We start from the raw sequence: 22,161 nt of genomic DNA, 5'->3' as shown, positions 1-22,161 counted from the left end.
GGGGCATAGCGAGCAGATTGAGGGACGTGATCGTTCCCCTCTATTCGACATTGGTGAGGCCTCATCTGGAGTACTGTGTCCAGTTTTGGGCCCCACACTTCAAGAAGGATGTGGATAAATTGGAGAGAGTCCAGCGAAGGGCAACAAAAATTATTAGGGGACTGGAACACATGAGTTATGAGGAGAGGCTGAGGGAGCTGGGATTGTTTAGCCTGCAGAAGAGAAGAATGAGGGGGGATTTGATAGCTGCTTTCAACTACCTGAAAGGGGGTTCCAAAGAGGATGGCTCTAGACTGTTCTCAATGGTAGCAGATGACAGAACGAGGAGTAATGGTCTCAAGTTGCAGTGGGGGAGGTTTAGATTGGATATTAGGAAAAACTTTTTCACTAAGAGGGTGGTGAAACACTGGAATGCGTTACCTAGGGAGGTGGTAGAATCTCCTTCCTTAGAGGTTTTTAACGTCAGGCTTGACAAAGCCCTGGCTGGGATGATTTAACTGGGAATTGGTCCTGCTTCGAGCAGGGGGTTGGACTAGATGACCTTCTGGGGTCCCTTCCAACCCTGATATTCTATGATTCTAATCTATTAGAGTTCGTTGAAGGGGTCAACAAACATGTGGACAAGGGGGATCCAGTGGACATAGTGTAGGATTTCCAGAAAGCCTTTGACAAGGTCCCTTACCAAAGGCTCTAATGTAAATTAAGTTGTCATGGGACAAGAGGGAAGATACTTTCATGGATTGAGAACTGGTTAAAAGACAGGGAACGGAGGTTAGGAATAAATGGTAAATTTTCAGAATGGAGAGGGGTAACTAGTGGTGTTCCCCAAGGGTCAGTCCTAGGACCAATCTTATTCATAAATGATCTGGAGAAAGGGGTAAACAGCGAGGTGGCAAAGTTTGCAGATGATACTAAATTGCTCAAGATAGTTAAGACCAAAGCTTTATGAATGATTCTCACTCCAAAAATGAGTATGTTACAAACTTGAAAATAAAATTAATACATAACGCATTCATAGAACAAAGATAGCAAAAAGGCAGTGCTCACACTTAAAAGCGCTGCCAAGAGTAGTTATTAAACATAAGCAATCATGATGTAGAGAACAGTTAGGTGAAACGACCTGAAGTAATTAAAAGGAACAGTAATATGCATATAAAAATCACCTTTTCTGTGATTGCATCAGATTAAGCCATACTTAATAGGCTGCAGATAGTATTCCAAATAATTAAAGGGTGGTGGCAAGATGGCAGAACTGCTTTGAGGCAACATCAGATAAGGAATCTTCCTAAGACAGGGCTTTTAGATTCAGTCACCCTGATCAAGAGGTGGGATGGAAGAGATGGCTTACTAATGGACCTCTCTGTGTTAGTAGCATCTGTTTAGTGTAGCAGCCTTTGGGTGAGTACCTTGAGATTGGCCCACACTACTACAAATACCTTGGAAAGAATTCAGTGAATGGAAAAAGGACAATTTCTGTCAGACAGAATCCAAAGGTAGATACTGAAGAATTTATGGGTTTAAAGGTAGAGGAGGCCTGGGATTATTTTAAATTAAAGCTGCAGAAGCTATCGGAAGCCTGCATCCCAAGAAAGGGGAAAAAATTCATAGGCAGGAGTTGTAGACCAAGCTGGATGAGCAAGCATCTTAGAGAGGTAATTAAGAAAAAGCAGAAAGCATATAGGGAGTGGAAGAAGGGAGGGATTAGTAAGGAAAGCTACCTTATTGAGGTCAGAATATGTAGGGATAAAGTGAGACAGGCTAAAAGTCAAGTAGAGTTGGACCTTGCAAAGGGAATTAAAACCAATAGTAAAAGGTTCTATAGTCATATAAATAGGAAGAAAACAAAGAAAGAAGAAGTGGGACCGCTAAAAACTGAGGATGGAGTGGAGGTCAAGGATAATCTAGGCATGGCCCAATATCTAAACAAATACTTTGCCTCAGTCTTTAATAAGACTAAAGAGGATCTTAGGGATAATGGTAGCATGATAAATGGGAATGAGGATATGGAGGTAGACATCACCATGTCTGAGGTAGAAGCGAAACTCAAACAGCTTAATGGGACTAAATCGGGGGGCCCAGATAATCTTCATCCAAGAATATTAAAAGAATTGGCACAAGAAATTGCAAGCCCATTAGCAAGAATTTTTAATGAATCTGTAAACTCAGGGGTTGTACCGTATGATTGGAGAATTGCTAACATAGTTCCTATTTTTAAGAAAGGGGAAAAAAGTGATCCAAGTAATTACAGGCCTGTTAGTTTGACATCTGTAGTATGCAAGGTCTTGGAAAAAATTTTGAAGGAGAAGGTAGTTAAGGACATTGAAGTCAATGGTAAATGGGACAAAATACAACATGGTTTTACAAAAGGTAGATCGTGCCAAACCAACCTGATCTCCTTCTTTGAGAGAGTAACAGATTTTTTAGATAAAGGAAACGCAGTGGATCTAATTTACTTAGATTTTAGTAAGGCGTTTGATACTGTGCCACATGGGGAATTATTAGTTAAATTGGATAAGATGGGCATCAATAGGAAAATTGAAAGGTGGATAGGGAATTGGTTAAAGGGGAGACTACAACGGGTCCTACTGAAAGGTGAACTGTCAAGTTGGAGGGAGGTTACCAGTGGAGTTCCTCAAGGATCAGTTTTGGGACCAATCTTATTTAATCTTTTTATTACTGACCTGGGCACAAAAAGTGGGAGTGTGCTAATAAAGTTTGCAGATGATACAAAGCTGGGAGGTATTGCTAATTTAGAGAAGGACAGGGATACCCTACAGGAGGATCTGGATGACCTTGTAAACTGGAGTAATAGGAATAGGATGAAATTTAATAGTGAGAAGTGTAAGGTCATGCATTTAGGGATTAATAACAAGAATTTTAGTTATAAGCTAGGGACGCATCAACTAGAAGTAACGGAGGAGGAAAAGGACCTTGGAGTATTGGTTGATCATAGGATGACTATGAGCTGCCAATGTGATATGGCTGTGAAAAAAGCTAATGTCGTCTTGGGATGCATCAGGAGAGGTATTTCCAGTAGGGATAAGGAGGTTTTAGTACCGTTATATAAGGCACTGGTGAGACCTCACCTGGAATACTGTGTGCAGTTCTGGTCTCCCATGTTTAAGAAGGATGAATTCAAACTGGAACAGGTACAGAGAAGGGCTACTAGGATGATCCGAGGAATGGAAAACTTGTCTTATGAAAGGAGACTCAGGGAGCTTGGCTTGTTTAGCCTAACTAAAAGAAGGTTGAGGGGAGATATGATTGCTCTCTATAAATATATCAGAGGGATAAATACCAGAGAGGGAGAGGAATTATTTAAACTCAGTACCAATGTGGACACAAGAACAAATGGATATAAACTGGCCACTAGGAAATTTAGATTAGAAATTAGACGAAGGTTTCTAACCATCAGAGGAGTGAAGTTTTGGAATAGCCTTCCGAGGGAAGTAGTGGGGGCAAAAGATCTATCTTGCTTTAAGATTAAACTCGATAAGTTTATGGAGGAGATGGTATGATGGGATAACATGGTTTTGGTAATTAAATATTCATGGTAAATAGGCCTAATGGCCTGTGATGGGTTTTTAGATGGGGTAAGATCCAAGTTACCCGGGAAAGAATTTTCTGTAGTATCTGGCTGATGAATCTTGCCCATATGCTCAGGGTTTAGCTGATCGCCATATTTGGGGTCGGGAAGGAATTTTCCTCCAGGGCAGATTGGAAGGCCCTGGAGGTTTTTCGCCTTCCTCTGTAGCATGGGGCACGGGTCACTTGCTGGAGGATTCTCTGCTCCTTGAGGTCTTCAAACTACAATTTGAGGACTTCAATAGCACAGATATAGGTGTGAGGTCTTTTTTAGGAGTGGTGGGTGAAATTCTGTGGCCTGCATTGTGCAGGAGGTCAGACTAGATGATCATAATGGTCCCTTCTGACCTAAATATCTATGAATCTATGAATCTATGAAGATTATGGGCAAAAGAAAGGTGTTCTGAAGGACTATCAGTTGATGGATTGTGGCTTACTAAGGACGTAGAAACCTCCACAAAAAATATATGCAGTTGAGAGAGAGAGAGAGAGAGAGAGAGAGAGAGAGAGAGAGAGAGAGAGACTGCCTCAGCATTTTTAATTACTTTAAAAACTGTTTACCATCAAATAAGAGACAATAGGTTGAAGATATTCTATTCCAGATTCTCTGAAATTTCAAGAAACTTTTGAAGCATCATTACTGTGTCAGTTCTTCTTCATTAGAGTGGAGTTCTTTTCCTCTGTTGGAAATAAGAAGACTGATGTTGATCTCTCTGGAGACATATCAGTTCTTGGCACGTGTAGCATAACTCATCAAAGCACCAAAAAGCTTCACAGAAAAGCCAGTAACCATAATACTTTATACATTCACTGTGTGTAACAAGCTAATGTAGAGCTTAATATATAGCTGAGGACAATTCTGCAAGATGATGAGCACAATGCAGATTTGAGCCTGAAGACTTCAACTCCCCTGCTAGAGGCATTAGTGATATCTGGAAATGTTATAAAACGGATTGAATGAACATTCAGGGCCATATTCTGTCACTCTTACAGTGAGTAGTACCTTACTTTACAAGTAATCCCACTGAAAACAGGGGTGTTGACTCAAGGAATAAGGTACTTTTCAATATGAAGAAGCATGGCAGAATCTGTTCTTTAGGGAGGATGAATAAGAAAATAGATGGTAGAGATTTTGTGCTTCTGAAAAAATATTCTCCCAAAAAATTATTTTAAAATTTTTTGTTTTATGCAGTCAATGCATAAGGAATGTCTTAAATTCTGCTCTAAAAATGATAGCGTTGTACAAGTAGTGCTGAAGGTTCAATACATCACCTCTTCATCTAAGACTTACTACTGTCTTATTAGAAATAACGTTGAGTGGAAATTTACTGTGCAAGATGGATGATGTGTTTTGAACTGGCTCCAGACCTAGCAATGTACTTATGAATCCTAAAATAATAGACTGTTGAAAAATTTCATGCTACAAAAATACAATAGCTACTCTGAGAGAAGAAAAGTCTTGAGGAATAATGCTTCACTAACCGCAAACCAACAATAATATCTTTAAGCTGGAGGGGCACAGTCTTGGGCATCTGAATCCACACCAACCTTGACAATAGCGAAGGATCTACAGTCATCATCAGACATGGTAAACAGTGGATTTCACAATAAAATAAGGGTCTGAAGAGACCTCAATCAAGAAGTTTCAGATCTTACTGAATGCAGTGCAAGGCATGCTTGATACACCCTCCACTAAAACCCACATATCAGAGCAGGAGAACAATAACTGAGGTGCTAAAAGAAAATGGGGGAACTTAAACAAAAGGATACAGAATGATCAAAAAACACCAAAGTAATAATTATGTTTACTATGAAGATGGTTTCGGTGGAAATCATAAGATGACAACATAAGACTCATTGGAGTATCAACAGACAACAAAGTATCACTATTAAGTTTGTAGAGTGGTTTCTAACAAGTCAATCAACTTGGATGTTAAAAGGTCCCTGTAAAGTACACAGGACGCAAGTTGGTGACTCAGAAGAACAAGTACACCATGCCATCACCTCTTTTAAGACGTCATCTTGTTCTCCAGATTCTCAGATTTCATTTTAAAAAAACCTAAATCTTTAATCTTTATGGTTGCAAGGAAACCTCCAAAAAGCAACCCATGTGCAGGATGGATAAAAATCAATTACTTAAAAAAAAATTTAAGAATATTTTTTTTTTATTTAAAATCGGATTTTTTTGATAAAAAGCTTTTTGAGGAGAAAACTTATCTACAAATAGTTTTAATTAAGATACATTATAGCTCAGATATCGCATCATGGAACAGGGATTATAAATTCTAATTCTATCATATAAGACAATATATTAATGTAATGTTTAAGAAAAGTTTGTAAATGAGTTCCAATAGTTCATGGATTAGGGACCCAATCTTATGGGTTTCAGGGGCTTCTGTATAGATTATTTAGGTTAATCATTCTATCTACCCAATGGGACTCAGTGCTCAGTCTAGAAGATACCATCAGAGACGCTTAGTTTTGCAGTTCTCAAACTGTGGATTTGTGTCTCCAGAGAATCATAGAATATCAGGGTTGGAAGGGACCTCAGGAGCTCATCTAGTCCAACCCCCTACTCAAAGCAGGACCAATCCTCAACTAAATCATCCCAGCCAACGCTTTGTCAAGCCTGACCTTAAAAACTTCAAAGGAGATTCCACAACCTCCCTAAGTAATGCAAAGAGGTATCACCTCCCAGAGATAACCATCCATGTGCTGCACTTGGAGCATTGCCAGAGGTGGAGAGGCAAAAGTAGCTTCACAGCACCTTTGTGGTTCCATTATCCTAAGACCAGTGAGGGAGAGAAAGCAGGGTTCTGTTGTTAGGAAGCAAGCCTAGTACTTTGGAAATCTGTGTTCAAGAGTGCAAAAAAAAAGCACCAGACAAACCCCTAACCAGAGAGCAGAGTGATATGCAGGAGCAATGAAGGGGAGGAAAAGAGCTTTAGTTTGCTACAAAGGAATACTACTGAAAAGACCAGAAGAGCAGCATCTGGACATGACTGGACTGGTGAGTGAGAGATACTCTTTACAACTGCATTTTTGATAGACTGAAGAGGGAGTGAAGCAAGAGTCAGGAGGTCACAGAGAGATTGCTGTAGATGATCAGGGCACAGGGGAGGGTTTTGGTGGTGGAAACAAAAAAGAACAGATGCATTTGAGGGCACTTCAGAAAAAAATATCAGCACATTTTCAGGTACAGAACTGATGTAGGGAAAGAAGGCAAGAGTAAAGTAAAAAGAAAAAATTTGGCCAACAAGCCTTAGGGTCGGAGGGGATGGCAAGTTGCCTATTTTATTAAAGAGAAGAGGAAAGATGAGGACTTTGAGTTTTAGTAATTTTGAGTTTGGGTTGGCAGCTGACTTCCAGGAACAGATGTTGAACAGACAGTCAGAGACACTCTGAAAGGGTAAAGGTCAGGCTGGAAAGGTAGATATGGAAGTCTCAACATAAAGACAGCAAAGAAAGCTGATGCACGTACTGAAGTCAACCAGGAATAAAATCTAGAGGAAGAAGACACAGCACTAAGGGACTCCTACAGAAAGAGGGAGAAGACAAGATACATTCAAAGGGAAAAGAACCAAGTGAGCACAGTCTCTGAATCTAGTAGCAGAGGAAATTTCTGAAAAGAGGAAGTAATTGACAGTGCTGAAGACAGTGCACAGATTGAGAAGTATGAGAATACCAAAGAGATCTCAAGACTTACCTAGAAAGAGGGCATTTCTATTTCTAGCAAGAAAATCTATTTTCAGAGCTCTTTGGTGTCAAGATATGACCATCAATTCCACAGACTCTGTAGCAATGTGTTCCTCATACTCTCATTCCTAACATGCTTACACTCTTCTTCCTCAACGCAGGTTAGTCTGTTTTTCTTGTTGTACCAATAAAATAAAAACCAGCAGGATCTTATTAAAGGGAAAAAGGCAAAATACCACATTTATTGTGAATACAGAAAGAATCATAGTAAGCAGTTAGTTATAGTTATAACATTCCATTCAATCTCATATTTATTCACACATTCATTCATACAAACATACACACACAGGTTCTGCAAGGTTGTTATCATAGTTACCAGCCTTAGAGTTGCTCATGCCAAGCCACTGGCCAGGTGGCCTGGACATGAGGAGGGAGCAGGGCCTTGTCAGATGCTCATCTGATGCTCCTGGAAGTTGGTTTGCAGAATCAGACCCCAAAGTTCTCACTTTTTAGAGTCTATTTTTATAGGAATTTCTTCCTATGCCAGTCTATGGGAATTGCTTCATCATGCTGTTGCTGAATCAATCAGCAGATAGCACATTCCTGACGGCTCCAAGATGTTATCTTGTTCTTTGGTTCTCCCATTCTTGAGGCTGTTGGGTGGATTCCAGTCTGCCCTCCGGGTGGGGTCCTCTGGTTATTTCCACTTGACGCCTCCTTCAGCCGATGGACACTGGATTCTTAGGCTGGCACCTCCCTGATCATTCAGTTATTATCCACACCAAGCATCCATCCACATACATCCTCTATCTCTATTTTAATCACAATGGTTAATACAACAAAAGGGTGGGGAGTCTCTGGGTGCTGTTTCTGTTGTTAGAGTATTGCTTTGAGTCTCTCTCTCTGTGAATTGCTTTGAGAACAGACTCTGTCTTAGAATGTACTAACACAATTAGCAGCTTGCAAGTTTCATACATAGAGGGAGAGAAACAGTACCAAAAACCAAGAGACCTCTTAATTAGTAATACCCTGGAATTTAAACTCTGGGGAACCAAACTCATTTGTGATTTTAATACAGAACTTCTTTAATATGATCCAACATTCTGTTGTAACAATCCCAACAGCCCTCTGTCTCCTGGAATTGCTTCTGTCAATTCATTCTTCCCATAAGACACTTCCGCAAGCAAAGACCATACTCTGTCTTTTCTCCTTTACAGTCTCTTCCTTTGTTTCCCAACAGTCCTGATGTGGTTTCTGTTCATTAGCTGTGGGGGCTCTCTGCCTTTGAATGTCCTCCATCCTCATTATGGCTAATGGTTCATTGTGGTTTTGCATCTATGGCTTTCTAAGACCTTCCTGGCTCCATTGTTACCAAGACTCTTTCCTGTTTGTTAGTACTGTTCTGATTTTTATCTTATTGTATATCAGTGCCATATACATTTTCTGCCTGCCACCTTACCCCATCTCTGTACTCCTTTAGGTGCATTCTACTCCTTTCAGGGGTGGAGAAAATTTAGTTGAATATCACTAATGAACATCTCTATTTTTTATGAGTCAGTAGAGCAACCTCACTTCAACACAGCACCTCTGTTGAGTTTCCCTTCACTTGAGGCAAAAGCCTCCAACAAAGCCAGAAATTTGTCAGGGGTTCTCAATACATTAATTAATTAATTAAAAAATCAGGAGACTTTTGGGCTTCAAAGTTTCTGGGCCCTGGTCTACACTAGGACTTTAGGTCGAATTTAGCAGCGTTAAATCGATGTAAACCTGCACCCGTCCACACGATGAAGCCCTTTATTTCGACTTAAAGGGCTCTTAAAATCAGTTTCCTTACTCCACCCCTGACAAGTGGATTAGCGCTTAAATCGGCCTTACCGGGTCGAATTTGGGGTACTGTGGACACAATTCAACGGTATTGGCCTCCGGGAGCTATCCCAGAGTGCTCCATTGTGACCGCTCTGGACAGCACTCTCCACTCAGATGCACTGGCCAGGTAGACAGGAAAAGAACCGCGAACTTTTGAATCTCATTTCCTGTTTGGCCAGCGTGGCAAGCTGCAGGTGACCATGCAGAGCTCATCAGCAGAGGGGACCATGATGGAGTCCCAGAATCGCAAAAGAGCTCCAGCATGGACTGAACAGCAGGTATGGGATCTGATCGCTGTATGGGGAGAGGAATCCGTGCTATCAGAACTCCGTTCCAGTTTTCGAAATGCCAAAACCTTTGTCAAAATCTCCCAGGGCATGAAGGACAGAGGCCATAACACGGACCCGAAGAAGTGCCGCATGAAACTTAAGGAGCTGAGGCAAGCCTACCAGAAAACCAGAGAGGCGAGCGGCCACTCCAGGTAGAGCCCCAAACATGCCGCTTCTATGTTGAGCTGCATGCCATTTTAGGGGGTTCAGCCACCACTACCCCAGCTGTGTTGTTTGACTCCTTCAATGGAGATGGAGGCAACACGGAAGCAGATTTGGGGACGAAGAAGATGATGATGATGAGGTTGTAGATAGTTCACAGCAAGCAAGCGGAGAAACCGGTTTTCCCGACAGCCAGGAACTGTTTCTCACCCTGGACCTGGAGTCAGTACCCCCTGAACCCACCCAAGGCTGCTTCCTGGACCCAGCAGGCGGAGAAGGGACCTCTGGTGAGTGTACCTTTTAAAATACTATACATGGTTTAAAAGCAAGCATGTGAAAGGATTACTTTGCCCTGGCATTTGCGGCTCTCCTGGATGTACTCCCAAAGCCTTTGCAAAAGGTTTCTGGAGAGGGCAGCCTTATTGGGTCCTCCATGGTAGGACACTTTACCACTCCAGGCCAGTAACACGTACTCGGGAATCATTGTACAAAACATTGCAGTGTATGTTTGCTGGCGTTCAAACAACATCCGTTCTTTATCTCTCTGTGTTATCCTCCGGAGAGTGAGATATCATTCATGGTCACCTGGTTGAAATAGGGTGCTTTTCTTCAGGGGACACTCAGAGGAGTCCGTTCCTGCTGGGCTGCTTACCTGTGGCTGAACAGAAATGTTCCCCGCTGTTAGCCACGGGGAGGGGGGAGGGTTGAGGGGGTAGCCATGCGGTAGGGGGAGGAAAAATGCGACCTTGTAACGAAAGCACATGTGCTATGTATGTAATGTTAACAGCAAGGTTTACCCTGAAAGAGTGTAGCGACTGTTTTATAAAATGTGTCTTTTTAAACACCGCTGTCCCTTTTTTTTTCTCCACCAGCTGCATGTGTTTCAATGATCACAGGATCTTCTCCTTCCCAGAGGCTAGTGAAGCTTAGAAAGAAAAAAAAAACGCACTCGTGATGAAATGTTCTCTGAGCTCATGCTGTCCTCCCACACTGACAGAGCACAGACGAATGCGTGGAGGCAAATAATGTCAGAGTGCAGGAAAACACAAAATGACCGGGAGGAGAGGTGGCAGGCTGAAGAGAGTAAGTGGAGGGCTGAAGACAGGGCTGAAGCTCAAATGTGGCGGGTTGGCTTCAGGGAGCTAAAATCAACAAAGGGGGTGGCTTTACATCAAGGAGTATTTCAGGCAGGACTTCACAGAGGGTTCCAATAAGAAATGGTGCACCTAAGTTATTGTTCTTATTGGAACAATGAGGTTAGTCTGGCCTCTGATTGATACATGGCTAGATTTACCTTGCTGCACCTTCTCTGTGAGTGACTGCAGTGTGACCTAGAGGAATGAGTCCCCTAGACGGGGGGGGGAAGCAAATGAGTACAAAACAAATCTGGTCTATTTCTTGTTTTGATCCACTCCATCTATCTTTTACATCTTTGGCTGGCAGCAGACAGTGCAGAAGGACTGCATGCCATCCACATCTCATGGCTGCTCGGCAGAAGATGGTACAGTACGACTGCTAGCAATCCGTATTGCCTGCCTGCTCACCATAAGACGGTTCAATATGACTGACGGCAGGACTAAAGAGAATGACCTGGTCAAGTCACTCCAAACTTAGTCCCTGCGCCCATATCTGTCCAGGCGCTCCCGGCCGACGTGGCCAGGAGCACCTCGGACATGACGATGACGGCTACCAGTCATATTGTACCGTCTGCTGCCAGAAGGCAATGGGTTGCTGCTACTGTGTAGCAATGCAGTACCGTGTCTGCCAGCACCCAGGAGACATACTGTGACTGCTACCTGAGCGGGCTCCACGCTTGCCGTGGTATGGCGTCTGCATAGGTAACTCAGGAAAAAAGGCGTGAAACGATTGTCTGCCCTTGCTTTCACGGAGGGAGGGAGGGAGGGAATGGGGGCCTGACGATATGTACCCAGAACCACCCGCGACAATGTTTTAGCCCCATCAGGCATTGGGATCTCAACCCAGAATTCCAATGGGCAGCGGAGACTGCAGGAACTGTGGGATAGCCACCCACAGTGCAACGCTCCGGAAGTCGACGCTAGCCTCGATACTGTGGAAGCACTCCACCGAGTTACTGCACTTAGAGCATTTTCTGTGGGGACACAGACACTCGAATATATAAAACCGATTTCTAAAAAAACGACTTCTATAAATTCGACCTGATTTCGTAGTGTAGACATACCCTGGGTCATTGTAGGGTGGACCATAATAAGAATTGTTTTGGAAAAAATCACCATAAAAAGCTTACAATCAGAGCTTGTCTTTACAGTGAAATGTAGTAGAAATTGTAAAATGAAGCCAGATATTAGCACTGACATTTAAAGCAGGGTAGGTAAAAATCAATGATTTAAATAAATAAATAAATAAATAAATAAAATGGATTTTTTTTTTTTTATATAAAATGAGTTTTGGGGAAAAAACCTATCTAAAGATAGATACATTATAGCTCAAAGATATCTCATAATGGAATAGGGATTATAAATTCTAATTCTATAGTATGAGACAATATATTCATGTAACGTTTTTAAGAAAAGTTTTGTAAATGAGTTCATGGATTAGGGACCCAATCTTATGGGATTCCAGGGGCTTCTGTATAGATTATTTAGGTTAATCTTTCTATCTACCCAATGGGACTCAGTGCTCAGTCTAGAAGATACCATCAGAGATGCTTAGTTTTGCAGTTCTCAAACTGTGGATTTGTGTCTCCAAAGATAACATGCTTGTTAACAGCAAAAATGTGTTTAAATAAATAATTAAATAAATAACAGACCTCAACCCTATTGTCCCTCTGCAAATTTGTGTACACAAAGTCAATCCCTTACCTCTCTCTAAAAGTGCAAAGCTTCAAAAAAGTTCAATGAATAGAAGATTGTTGGGGGCAGAATAGATCTGGACAAGGAGAAGCAGCCTGGAGATAAATGTGAGAAGGGAGGGACAGGCAAAAGAAACAAAAGTGAAACACTTTGAGCAGCATATTCCAGGAGTCTTGAGGCCTTTCTGAGTGTAGCCTTCATTGATTTGAGATCTACCATTCCATTCTCTCACTAGAAGAGAAAAGCTATAATGGCAGCAGGCCGTAAGAGAGACCCAGTTTGGGATTATTTGAATGAAGTTTCTCTACCTGTGGGTAAGACAGGCATGCATGCAAAATGCAAAGAGTGCAAGAAAAAAATGCAAGGCCTGGTTGCCCGAATGAAACAACATCATGAGAAGTGTTCCTTCTCAGGAGGAAGCTGCGTTGAAGATGATCAAAGGAACATGTCTGAACATGCAGGATTTTCAGGTTGGTAAACATTTTTATTTCAGACTTCTTTCTTAAGGACTGCCGGTCTTCCTTCTCGACTATTTTTGAATTCTCATGTTTGAGCAAAAAATATAGTTGTTACTCTATGATACTATGATTTTAGATGCAGTTGTGATAAAAAATAAATAGATGAAATACGCGGATCTTCCTTTTACAATTTCACCTTTAAAGTAGTACTGAGTGTCAGTGAATGCAATGAGTAATACTAAATAAGCAGTATGGTAATAATAATTAAATAACTGCATTGACTTATTTTGTTTAGGAGAATCCATCCTCAACATACAGGATTCTGAAGACTATCCACCTTCAAGATCACCACCATCTCTTATAGTTTCAGAGTTATCTGCCAATGATAGTGTTTCAGTCACATCATGTATGTCACATAGCCACAGTTTATCACCTGCAGCAAAAAGAAAAAAAAAAGCCTCCACCATCCAGAAACAGCCATAGATAAGTTTGTAATAAAACCCAGCAAATTACAAAAAGAGGTCATTGTCAAAAAAATTGCCCTGTTTCTTTATACAACAAACTCTCCCTTCCGTATGACTGAGAACCCACACTTCATTAACTTGGTTCAGTCACTAAGACCAGGATACAGTCCACCCAACAGAGCAGATGTCGCAGGCAAATTGCTGGATAAAGTGTATGAAAGAGAAATTGAACAGTATGCAAAAGTTGTAGAGCATTAAATTGTTAACCTGAGTCTTGATGGGTGGAGTAATGTCCACAATGAGCCTGTTGTATGTGCTTGTGTGACAACAGAAGAAGGGAATGGCTTCCTTACAGAAACAACTGATACATCAGGAAATGCACACACAGCAGAATACTTACAAGAAGTAGCACTAAAAGCTAGTACAAACTGTGAAAAAAATGCAAATGTCTAGTATGCAGCTTGGTCACAGACTATGCTGCAAATGTATCCAAGATGAGAAGAAACTATTTAGAAGAGAGTCCCACACTAATGACTATACAGTTGCAATGCTCATTTGATGCACCTCCTAGCCAAAGACTTCAGTGTTCCAGAAATAAAGGCTAATGTTGTTGAAATTGCAAAATACTTCCGTAACAACCACTTTTCAGCAGCTCTCTGAACAAAGTGGGAGGAACCAAGCTAACTCTCCCCCAAGACATGTGATGGAGCTCAGTAGTGGACTGGTTTGAGCACTATATCAAGAACTGGCCTAATCTGATGACAGTTTGTGAACAAAATCGTGGAAAAAATAGATGGCGCTGTCACAGCCAAAGTTCTCAACATTGGGCTTAAGAGAAACATTGAACACATGCTGAGTACCCTGAAGCCTATTTCTGTCACCTTGAACAAAATGCAGGGAAATAGCGGTTTTATTGCTGACGCTGTTGAATTTTGCAAGGAACCGAGTGAGATCTTAAAAAGAGAAATATGCAATGACAGAGTTAAATTACAAGCATTAAAAAAACGAATGGGACAAGCACTATCTCCAGCTCATATTCTTGCAAATATTCTCAATACTTGTTACCAGGGTCAAACTTTAACTCCTGAAGAAGAGGAGTTGGCTATGACATGGACAATCATCCCTCCATAATGCCAACTATAAAACTTCAGAGCTAAGGGTGAACCAGTCAAGAAATATACGTTTGCTGCTGATGTTTTAAAGAAAGTCACCCCAGTGAACTGGTGGAAGTCACTTAAGCATTTGGATTCAGAGACCGTTAAAGTGATAATCTCACTTTTAACAGCAGTAGCTTCTTCTGCCGATGTAGAAAGAATATTTTCTTCCTTTGGACTAAATCATTCCAAATTGAGAAATCGTTTGGGGCCTGAAAAAGCAGGAAAGCTTGTTTTTTCATTCCAGATTACGAACAAACAGGAAAATGAAGGTGAAGACGACTGAGTTAGCTACAGAAGCCAATATTTTAAGTTCCTCATGTTGACCTGGCTGACATAGTCGATTTAATTTTTCTGGGTTTTTTTTAAATGTCATTTAAGTATTTTAGTTAAAAACAATTTTAACAAAAGCAAACCTGATTTTATAAAACTTAAATGTTTAACTAAGTTCAAAAATTCATATGCTTATTTTGTTAAAATATGTTTGCTGTTAAAGAAAAAAAAATCCGGAATACATAACGTTGTTTTAGTTAAATAAAACAATTTAAATGTCTGTCTGGTGATGTTCTCCTTCTAATACAGCATGGCAAGAAAATCTTCCAAATATTAATGATTAACCTGTTGAACTGGAGATAGTTCACCTCCCAATAACTTCATAAATATCTGCTTCAATTACCTTTTGTAAATGAAATAACCAAACAATCATTCATTTTCTGATATAGCTGTAAAACTAATCTGAAAAGTTTTCAAAATAAATCACTTTAAAAACGTATAGTGTGTACCTTCTAAAAATGAAACCTACATCTATCTCTGAATTGTGAAGAATATGTACTAAGGTGATAACAACCAACAAGAATGCACTTTTATGTAGAAATCCATGATTAAATCGAGGCTTCCTGATTAATGATTTAAATCATGATTTGAATCAATTTGATTTAAATCAAATCTCCCTGCCCATGTGTCACCAAAGCAGTGACATCTGCCAGAGATTGTGGGGAGACTAAAATAATAGTGCCAAACGGCATGGTTTGCTCCTCTTCAACTCAAGGAGATACTAACTCAATAGATGCCAAATAATAATAATTTGAAGGTCAGAATTATTTACCCTGTCACTGCTGGTTAAAATATGTATAAAAGGGGAGGGACGACCATATTATGAATATGTACTATGAGTGACCTCTCTTTTTGGCACCATAAATGGATGGTGTGCTTGGGCAAGTTCCCCTAGTCAAAATGAAGTCAAGACCAAGGAGCCTAGAAGGGTATCTGAGCTCCTTCAATGTGGAACCAAGCCCAGTGAGCTCATATTATCTATGAATACTAACTGCACCTGTTCAAAATTTAAAAAAAAATAACAAAAATCTGAGGTCTCCTAAATTTTCATAAATCTATTTCTTTTTTGGTACTTTGTGGCAGCAAAGGCTTCTCTTTCCCATGTGTACCTTGCTTGTGTCAATTATTTCTTGGTGACTTTAAGACTAGATTACAATGGTATACTTGGGACTGCATCTTAACTCTATTCAGAAAGTGACAGAATGCACGTTTGAGCAGGGAACCTTGATGTTAACATATTGTATTGGTGCTCTGTGGTCTGCATTGGTTGCCTGTTGGTTTCTGATTGAGTTTAAGCAGTTTGCATTTACCTATAAGCCTTAAGTGGCCTGATATTTGTCTAAGAGACAACCTCTCTCCCCTTGCTATACTGCCAAGGTTGTGATCGACTGAGACAGTCAAAACTGAGTCCCTTTGATTGAAAGAAAGGAAGTTGCTGTCAAAGAGTTATCCAAAAGACCCTATAGCGTTGGAACTTGTTTCTCACTTATGTGAAATAGCTCAAAAGTGTTGACCTTCAGTGTCTTTTTATTGGGGTTTTTGTGGATGAAGACCTTTTTTGGGGGACAGTATTTAAGGAGGCTGAGATACTTTTTCCTCATCTTGCTGTACTGTTTAATTAGTTACTACTATATATTATAGGGCTGCTACATTTTAAATAGCTCTTCAGGACACCTAGAGTTTGGGATAGCTACCGTTTTATTCCACCTATATACCCAAATAAACATAGAGAGCCGCGACCTGGAGCTCAATCCACATCATTATGCAGCTTTGCTCTCTTAATATGGTTTCCAAATCTGATGCTTGCTTCAGGAGAGCAGTCCCAGTAACTGTTCAATACCCACTGAAGTCAACTGAACTCTCTCCACTGAGTTTAATGGGCAGTAGATCAGGCCCCAAGTTTCCTCCTCAAAACCAGCTTCTTAGAAAGTTGTTTCTTTTATCCATTTCCAAAGGATAGGAATCTGTACTTGTAATATTGTAAGCAGGAAGAAGCAACCCATCTTAAATGGAACTCTTCAAAGTTCCTTGTTGGCACAAATGCACACTCGCCAGCTTCCATCTCCACTCTTGTGGAGTCTACTCAAGATTCCAAGAAATTAAAAAGACCCAAGGCTGCATGTGGGGGTCACACCTCTTGATATGACCACTCATGGAATGTTGCAAAGCTTAAGGTGAACTCCACGAAGCCTCACAATATTCAGAACTTTCCAAAGGGTTCCAAGCCAGCAGACCTCAAGAGTGTGAATCTGTACTGACAAGCTACATGAAGAACTGCAAATACAGGAATAATTTCTTTCTTCAACCCTTAATTGGGTAAGAATTACTTCTTTAAATACCTCCAATCTTTATTATACATTACCCCTCAACTGTTATAAACCATGCCCAAGTTTTTAGAATTTTTAAACTTGTAAAACAAAGGCATAATTACTGTAAATCTTAAGGAGTTTTAATATTTTGTAATTATCTGATATTTTAGCTGGTGTGGTGTTTTTACTAAACAAATAAATAAAAGAAAATCAATATTGCTCTTACCTTCCAGAGATCAGGCGATCCTTCAATAAGTTTGGCATTTGTTTTACAGTATTTTAGAGCCAAGTGCAAACATTCTGTCCCATAATCCAGGTCATAATCAGTACACTGTAGCAATTAAAACAAGAACAAATTTGTTATTATATTTAAGAGTGTAATTACCATATTAATGGTCTAAATGACAAAATATTTTGTCTCGTTTAACCACATTTTGTGTCCTTAGAGTTCTATCCACAGCACTGGCGCCTTAACAGTTGTGTAGGTTAGGACTGAGGCGCTTTGGCGCAGTTATGCCAGGAAGCCGACCCTGTTCACACGATGCCAGACTCTAGTAATTTATGGACTTTCATGAGTCTAGATAGACTTGCCACACCATTAGGTACTGAACTTTGATGATCAGAAGTTACAGTTATGAAAGGCTGCTGATGAGGCCTTAATTTCTAACGGGTATCATGGAAATAGTTTAACAGTAAACTTCATAAGGATGTGGAGCTGGGTAGCTAGCCATGGAAGAATGGGCTTTTTCATTTAAATACATTGTTCATTTTGTCTTTTGAAGTGTGGGAGATGGAGGCCAAGGGAGTTAAATGAGATTTCCCACATCCCTTACAGATCTGTGCATCTGCCATTTATTTGTTCCCATTTTTACACACATACAGAACCCTAGAGTAACAAGTCTCCATGTTATAGCCACAAGTTTTCAGATGAAGACAAGTGGCTGGAATTCCATTTGCTTTCCTATCAGCATGAAAGGGCACTCTCCCAAAACACACTCCTTCTTCACCCCTCACACCTTTCAAGCAGCTGAGCACATCTAATTATCGAGGACTTGAAAGGCAAAAATATTCAGACAGGACAGCAAAATTAGGGGACAGATTTTCCAGAGCCAAGCTACACTCATCACAAAGCATAGACTGCGGTACATGACTCCCTGAATCTCAAGCTGTAATGGCCCTGATGCAAGTGAAACAGCCCTTACGCTACATTACACCCCCTAAAGGACCACAAACCAGCTCAGAATTGTGTTAGAACTCTGCACCCTTCATCTCCCAGCACAGGGATGTAAGGGGTGAGGATGGCATAGGCGACAGCACTGCAGGGGAAATTCCCTAGATTATGTTCTGTTTGTACTGCTCAGGCAGTGCAAAGTGTCCAAACCTCTAGAATCTAGCAGGTCTCCTATACACAAATTTCACTATTAAATTCTTCTTCCTTGGATTTGGTGGGCACTGCAAAAGTGCCAGGCTCAGTGCAGAGAAGTTGTTTATCATGTTCAGTTTTGGAACACATAGTTAACATAAATAGTTCTAAATTTTGACTTAGAGTACCACTCAGATATAGCTGCAAATGCTCCGGAATAACTGCAGTTATTATTTAAAAATAAGAGTTCACATCAGAGCCCAGGGAAAAATACATAGGAAAAAGTTTTCGTCCTCCAAGCTCTGAGTAATTAAAATATAGCATGACTACACAATTAAATGTAGCAGACAGCAATTTAGAAGAGGAAAACCAAACCAGAACACTTTAACACAGCAGTGGGCAGGGAGTGGGGGTGAACCCAAACTATTTATACTCATATACTTCAGTCCTGACATATAAGCAGGGAGTATGAAATTGAGAAATTTTACGGAGCAACAGAGAAAGTAACCCAATACAGTTATTTTAGATTCCTGCCCCGCCTTCCTTTTCTCTCTTGTTCCATTTAGGAAACAGAAAACAACAACAAACCCTAACATGTCAGCTGTGAGTTTCTTTAAAGTCTATTAGGCTGACTACAGAAGGTAGGAGCAACAATACTATAATGTGACTCACAATAGTCTTGTATTTCCTCAGTAAGTTTAAGTGTAAGGGTATGTCTATATTTAAAATGCTACAGTGGTACAGTTGCAGCAGCTTCATTGTAGACATTCACTACAGCAACAGGAGCGTTCTCCCATTGCTGTAGTTAACCCACTTCCCTGAGAGGCAATAGCTAGGTTTATGAAAGAACTCTTCCACAGGCCTAGCACTGTCTACACTGCGGGTTAAGTCAGCATAGCTATGTCTCTGCAGCTGTAGATTTTTCACACCCCTCGGAGACATAACTAGGCCAATGTAAGTTCCCAGTGTAGAACAAATGACAAATAACAATGTTGATATAAGATTCCCTTTGTTCCTGTTTATCTCTTGCAAGGTATCTGTGAAATGCCTAAAGGAATATATCAGATAAAGAAAATAGAACTGTATGAAATTCTAATGGCCTCTTAGTGTAATACTTAAATGAATAAGAATAATTGGTTTTCCAGTCAGTCATCTTGCAACCAGCAAGAAAAGCTTTTTATCCCTCCAATTTTTTTTAAAAAGCTGAATTTTAGCAGTATATTTCCATAGCCATTTTTAATAGCTTTAGGTAAGAAAATAAAACAGGAGCATGAATTAAGGTGTAACACACCTAAAAAGAAAGGGAACTTGTTTCAGGAAACTATTCATACCATCATAACAAGAGCAATGAAAAAAGTTCCACAGTTTTATTTACATTACACAAAGCTGTTATATGCCATACACTAAAGAACTAAATCACATCCACAACAAATATACTGCAGCATGGAATCAGGCTTTCTGATATATATAATATGGGATTGTAAGTTACGCACACATTTGGATTTAGGGACAAAATATTCAAAAAAACCAGTAATATTGGTGGTATTTCAAGTGAGTCTCAATGCCAATCAATCATTTATTATTAAAAATTTTCCCTCCTTAAGAGGTATGTATACACAAATTATTTTCTAGTAACACAGACTCACAGACTTTAAGGACAGAAGGGACCATCATGATCATCCAGTCTGATTTCCTGCACATTGCAGGTCACAGAACCCCATCCACCCACTCCTGTAGAAGTGGGTCCATAAATTCTGGCTGAGTTACTGATGTCCTCAAATCTTGATTTAAAGACTTCACGTTACAGAGAATCCACCATCTACTCTAATCCAAACCAGCAAGTGACTTGTGCCCCATGTTACAAAGGCAGGTGAAAAACCCCCAGGATCTCTGCCAATCTGACATGAAGGAAAATTTCTTTCCAACCCCATATATGGCAATCAGTTAGACCCTGAGCATGTGGGCAAGACCCACCAGTCAGACGCTTAGGAAAGAATTCTCTGTAGTAACTCAGAGCCCACCCTGTCCTATAATCCTGTCCTATCTATGGTCACTGGAGATATTTGCTATAACAGTCACAGATGGGCCACATGCCATTGTAGGAAACCTCATCATACCATCCCCTCCACAAACTTATCAAACTCAATCTTGAAACAAGTTAGGATTTTGTCCCACTACTCCCTTGGGAAGGCTGTTCCAAAACTTCACGCCTCTGATGGTTAGAAACCTTCTTCTAATTTCAAGCCTAAACATATTGATGGCTAGTTTATATCTACTTGTTCTTGTGCCAACATTGATCCGTAACTTAAATAACTCTTCTCCCTCCCTGGTGTTTATCCTTCTGTTGTATTTATAGAAAGCAATCATATCTCCTGTCAACTTTCATTTTGTTAGGCTAAACAAGCCAAGCTCCTTAAGTCTCCTCTTGTATGGTAAGTTCTCCATTCTTCTGATCATTCTAGTAGCCCTTCTCTGCACCAGTTCCATTTTGAGTTCATCTTTCGTAAACATGGAAGACCAGAATTGCACACAGTATTCCATATTAGGTCTCACCAGTTCCTTGGAAAGTGGTAATAACACTTCTCCATCTCTTCCAGAAATACATCACCGGATACATCCTAGGACTCATTCGCCGTTTTCTTGTTGCTAGTCCCTAAGTGCATGAGCTTTCACTTTGCACTAATAAATTTCATCCCATTTCTATTAGTCCAGTTTTCAATGTCATCCAAATCTTCTTGTATGATATCCCAGTCCTGCTTTGTTATTAGCAATACCTCCCAATTTTGTGTCATCCACAAATTTTATTTGCACACTCCCACTTTTTGTGCCAAGGTCATTAATGAAAATATTCAATAAGACTGGTCCCAAGACTGATCCTTGAGGAACTCTATTGGTAACCTTCCTCTAGTCTGACAGTTCACCTTTTAGTATAACCCAGCACAGTCTCCCCTTTAACCAGTTCCTTACTTACTTTTCACTTCTTGTATTAAATCCCTATCTTCTCCAATTTAACTAATAATTTCCCATGTGGAACTGTATCAAATGCTTTACTGAAATCCAGGTAGATTAGATCTACTAAGGGCTTGGCTACACTTGCGAGTTAGAGCACATTAAAGCAGCCCCGGGCGCCCTACTCGTCCACACTGGCAAGGCACGTAGAGCGCTCTGACTCCGCAGCTACAGCGCTCCTGGTACTCCACCTCAGCGAGTGGAATAACGTTTGCTGTGCCTTGGCTACAATGCCCGGGCATCAGTGTGAACAAGGTGTTGCATTACGACGCTCTGATCGGCCTCCGGAAATGTCCCATAATCCCCTTAAGTCAAGCGGCCACTCTTGTCATTGTTTTTGAATCACTGTAGGAATGCCCTTTGAAAGCTCCATTTCTGACAGCCAGCTGCTTATCTGCTCCGAGACAAAGCAACCATTAGTGTGGAATGCTGTGTGAGAGAGAAAGAGGCGGGGGAGGAAAGGGGGTCTGCTGCTGTCTGAACTTACAAGAGAGCATGGTGACATGCTCTCAGCCCCCCAAAAACCCACTCTCTCTCCCCCCACATACACACAACACACTCCCTGTCACAGTACACCCCACCCCATCCCCTTTTGAAAAGCA

At 40.7% G+C, this 22,161-nt stretch overlaps 1 protein-coding gene across 5 annotated transcripts in view; it reads right to left on the bottom strand.

Annotated features, from left to right (window-relative positions):
- The window catches only part of CRPPA (CDP-L-ribitol pyrophosphorylase A), a 201,659-nt gene that overhangs the window by 102,642 nt on the left and 76,856 nt on the right, over positions 1–22,161 (bottom strand). For all 5 annotated transcript variants that reach the window (XM_073333802.1, XM_073333800.1, XM_073333801.1 and 2 more), the window contains exon 4: positions 17,414–17,518. In XM_073333802.1, the coding sequence (XP_073189903.1) occupies positions 17,414–17,518 (105 nt within the window). The remainder of the gene's footprint in view (positions 1–17,413; positions 17,519–22,161) is intronic.

Source organism: Lepidochelys kempii, chromosome 2 (assembly GCF_965140265.1).
Source record: "Lepidochelys kempii isolate rLepKem1 chromosome 2, rLepKem1.hap2, whole genome shotgun sequence".
Classification (NCBI taxonomy): domain Eukaryota; kingdom Metazoa; phylum Chordata; order Testudines; family Cheloniidae; genus Lepidochelys; species Lepidochelys kempii.
Note: the sequence above shows the minus strand (reverse complement) of the source record. Positions and strands in the feature narration are given on the sequence as shown.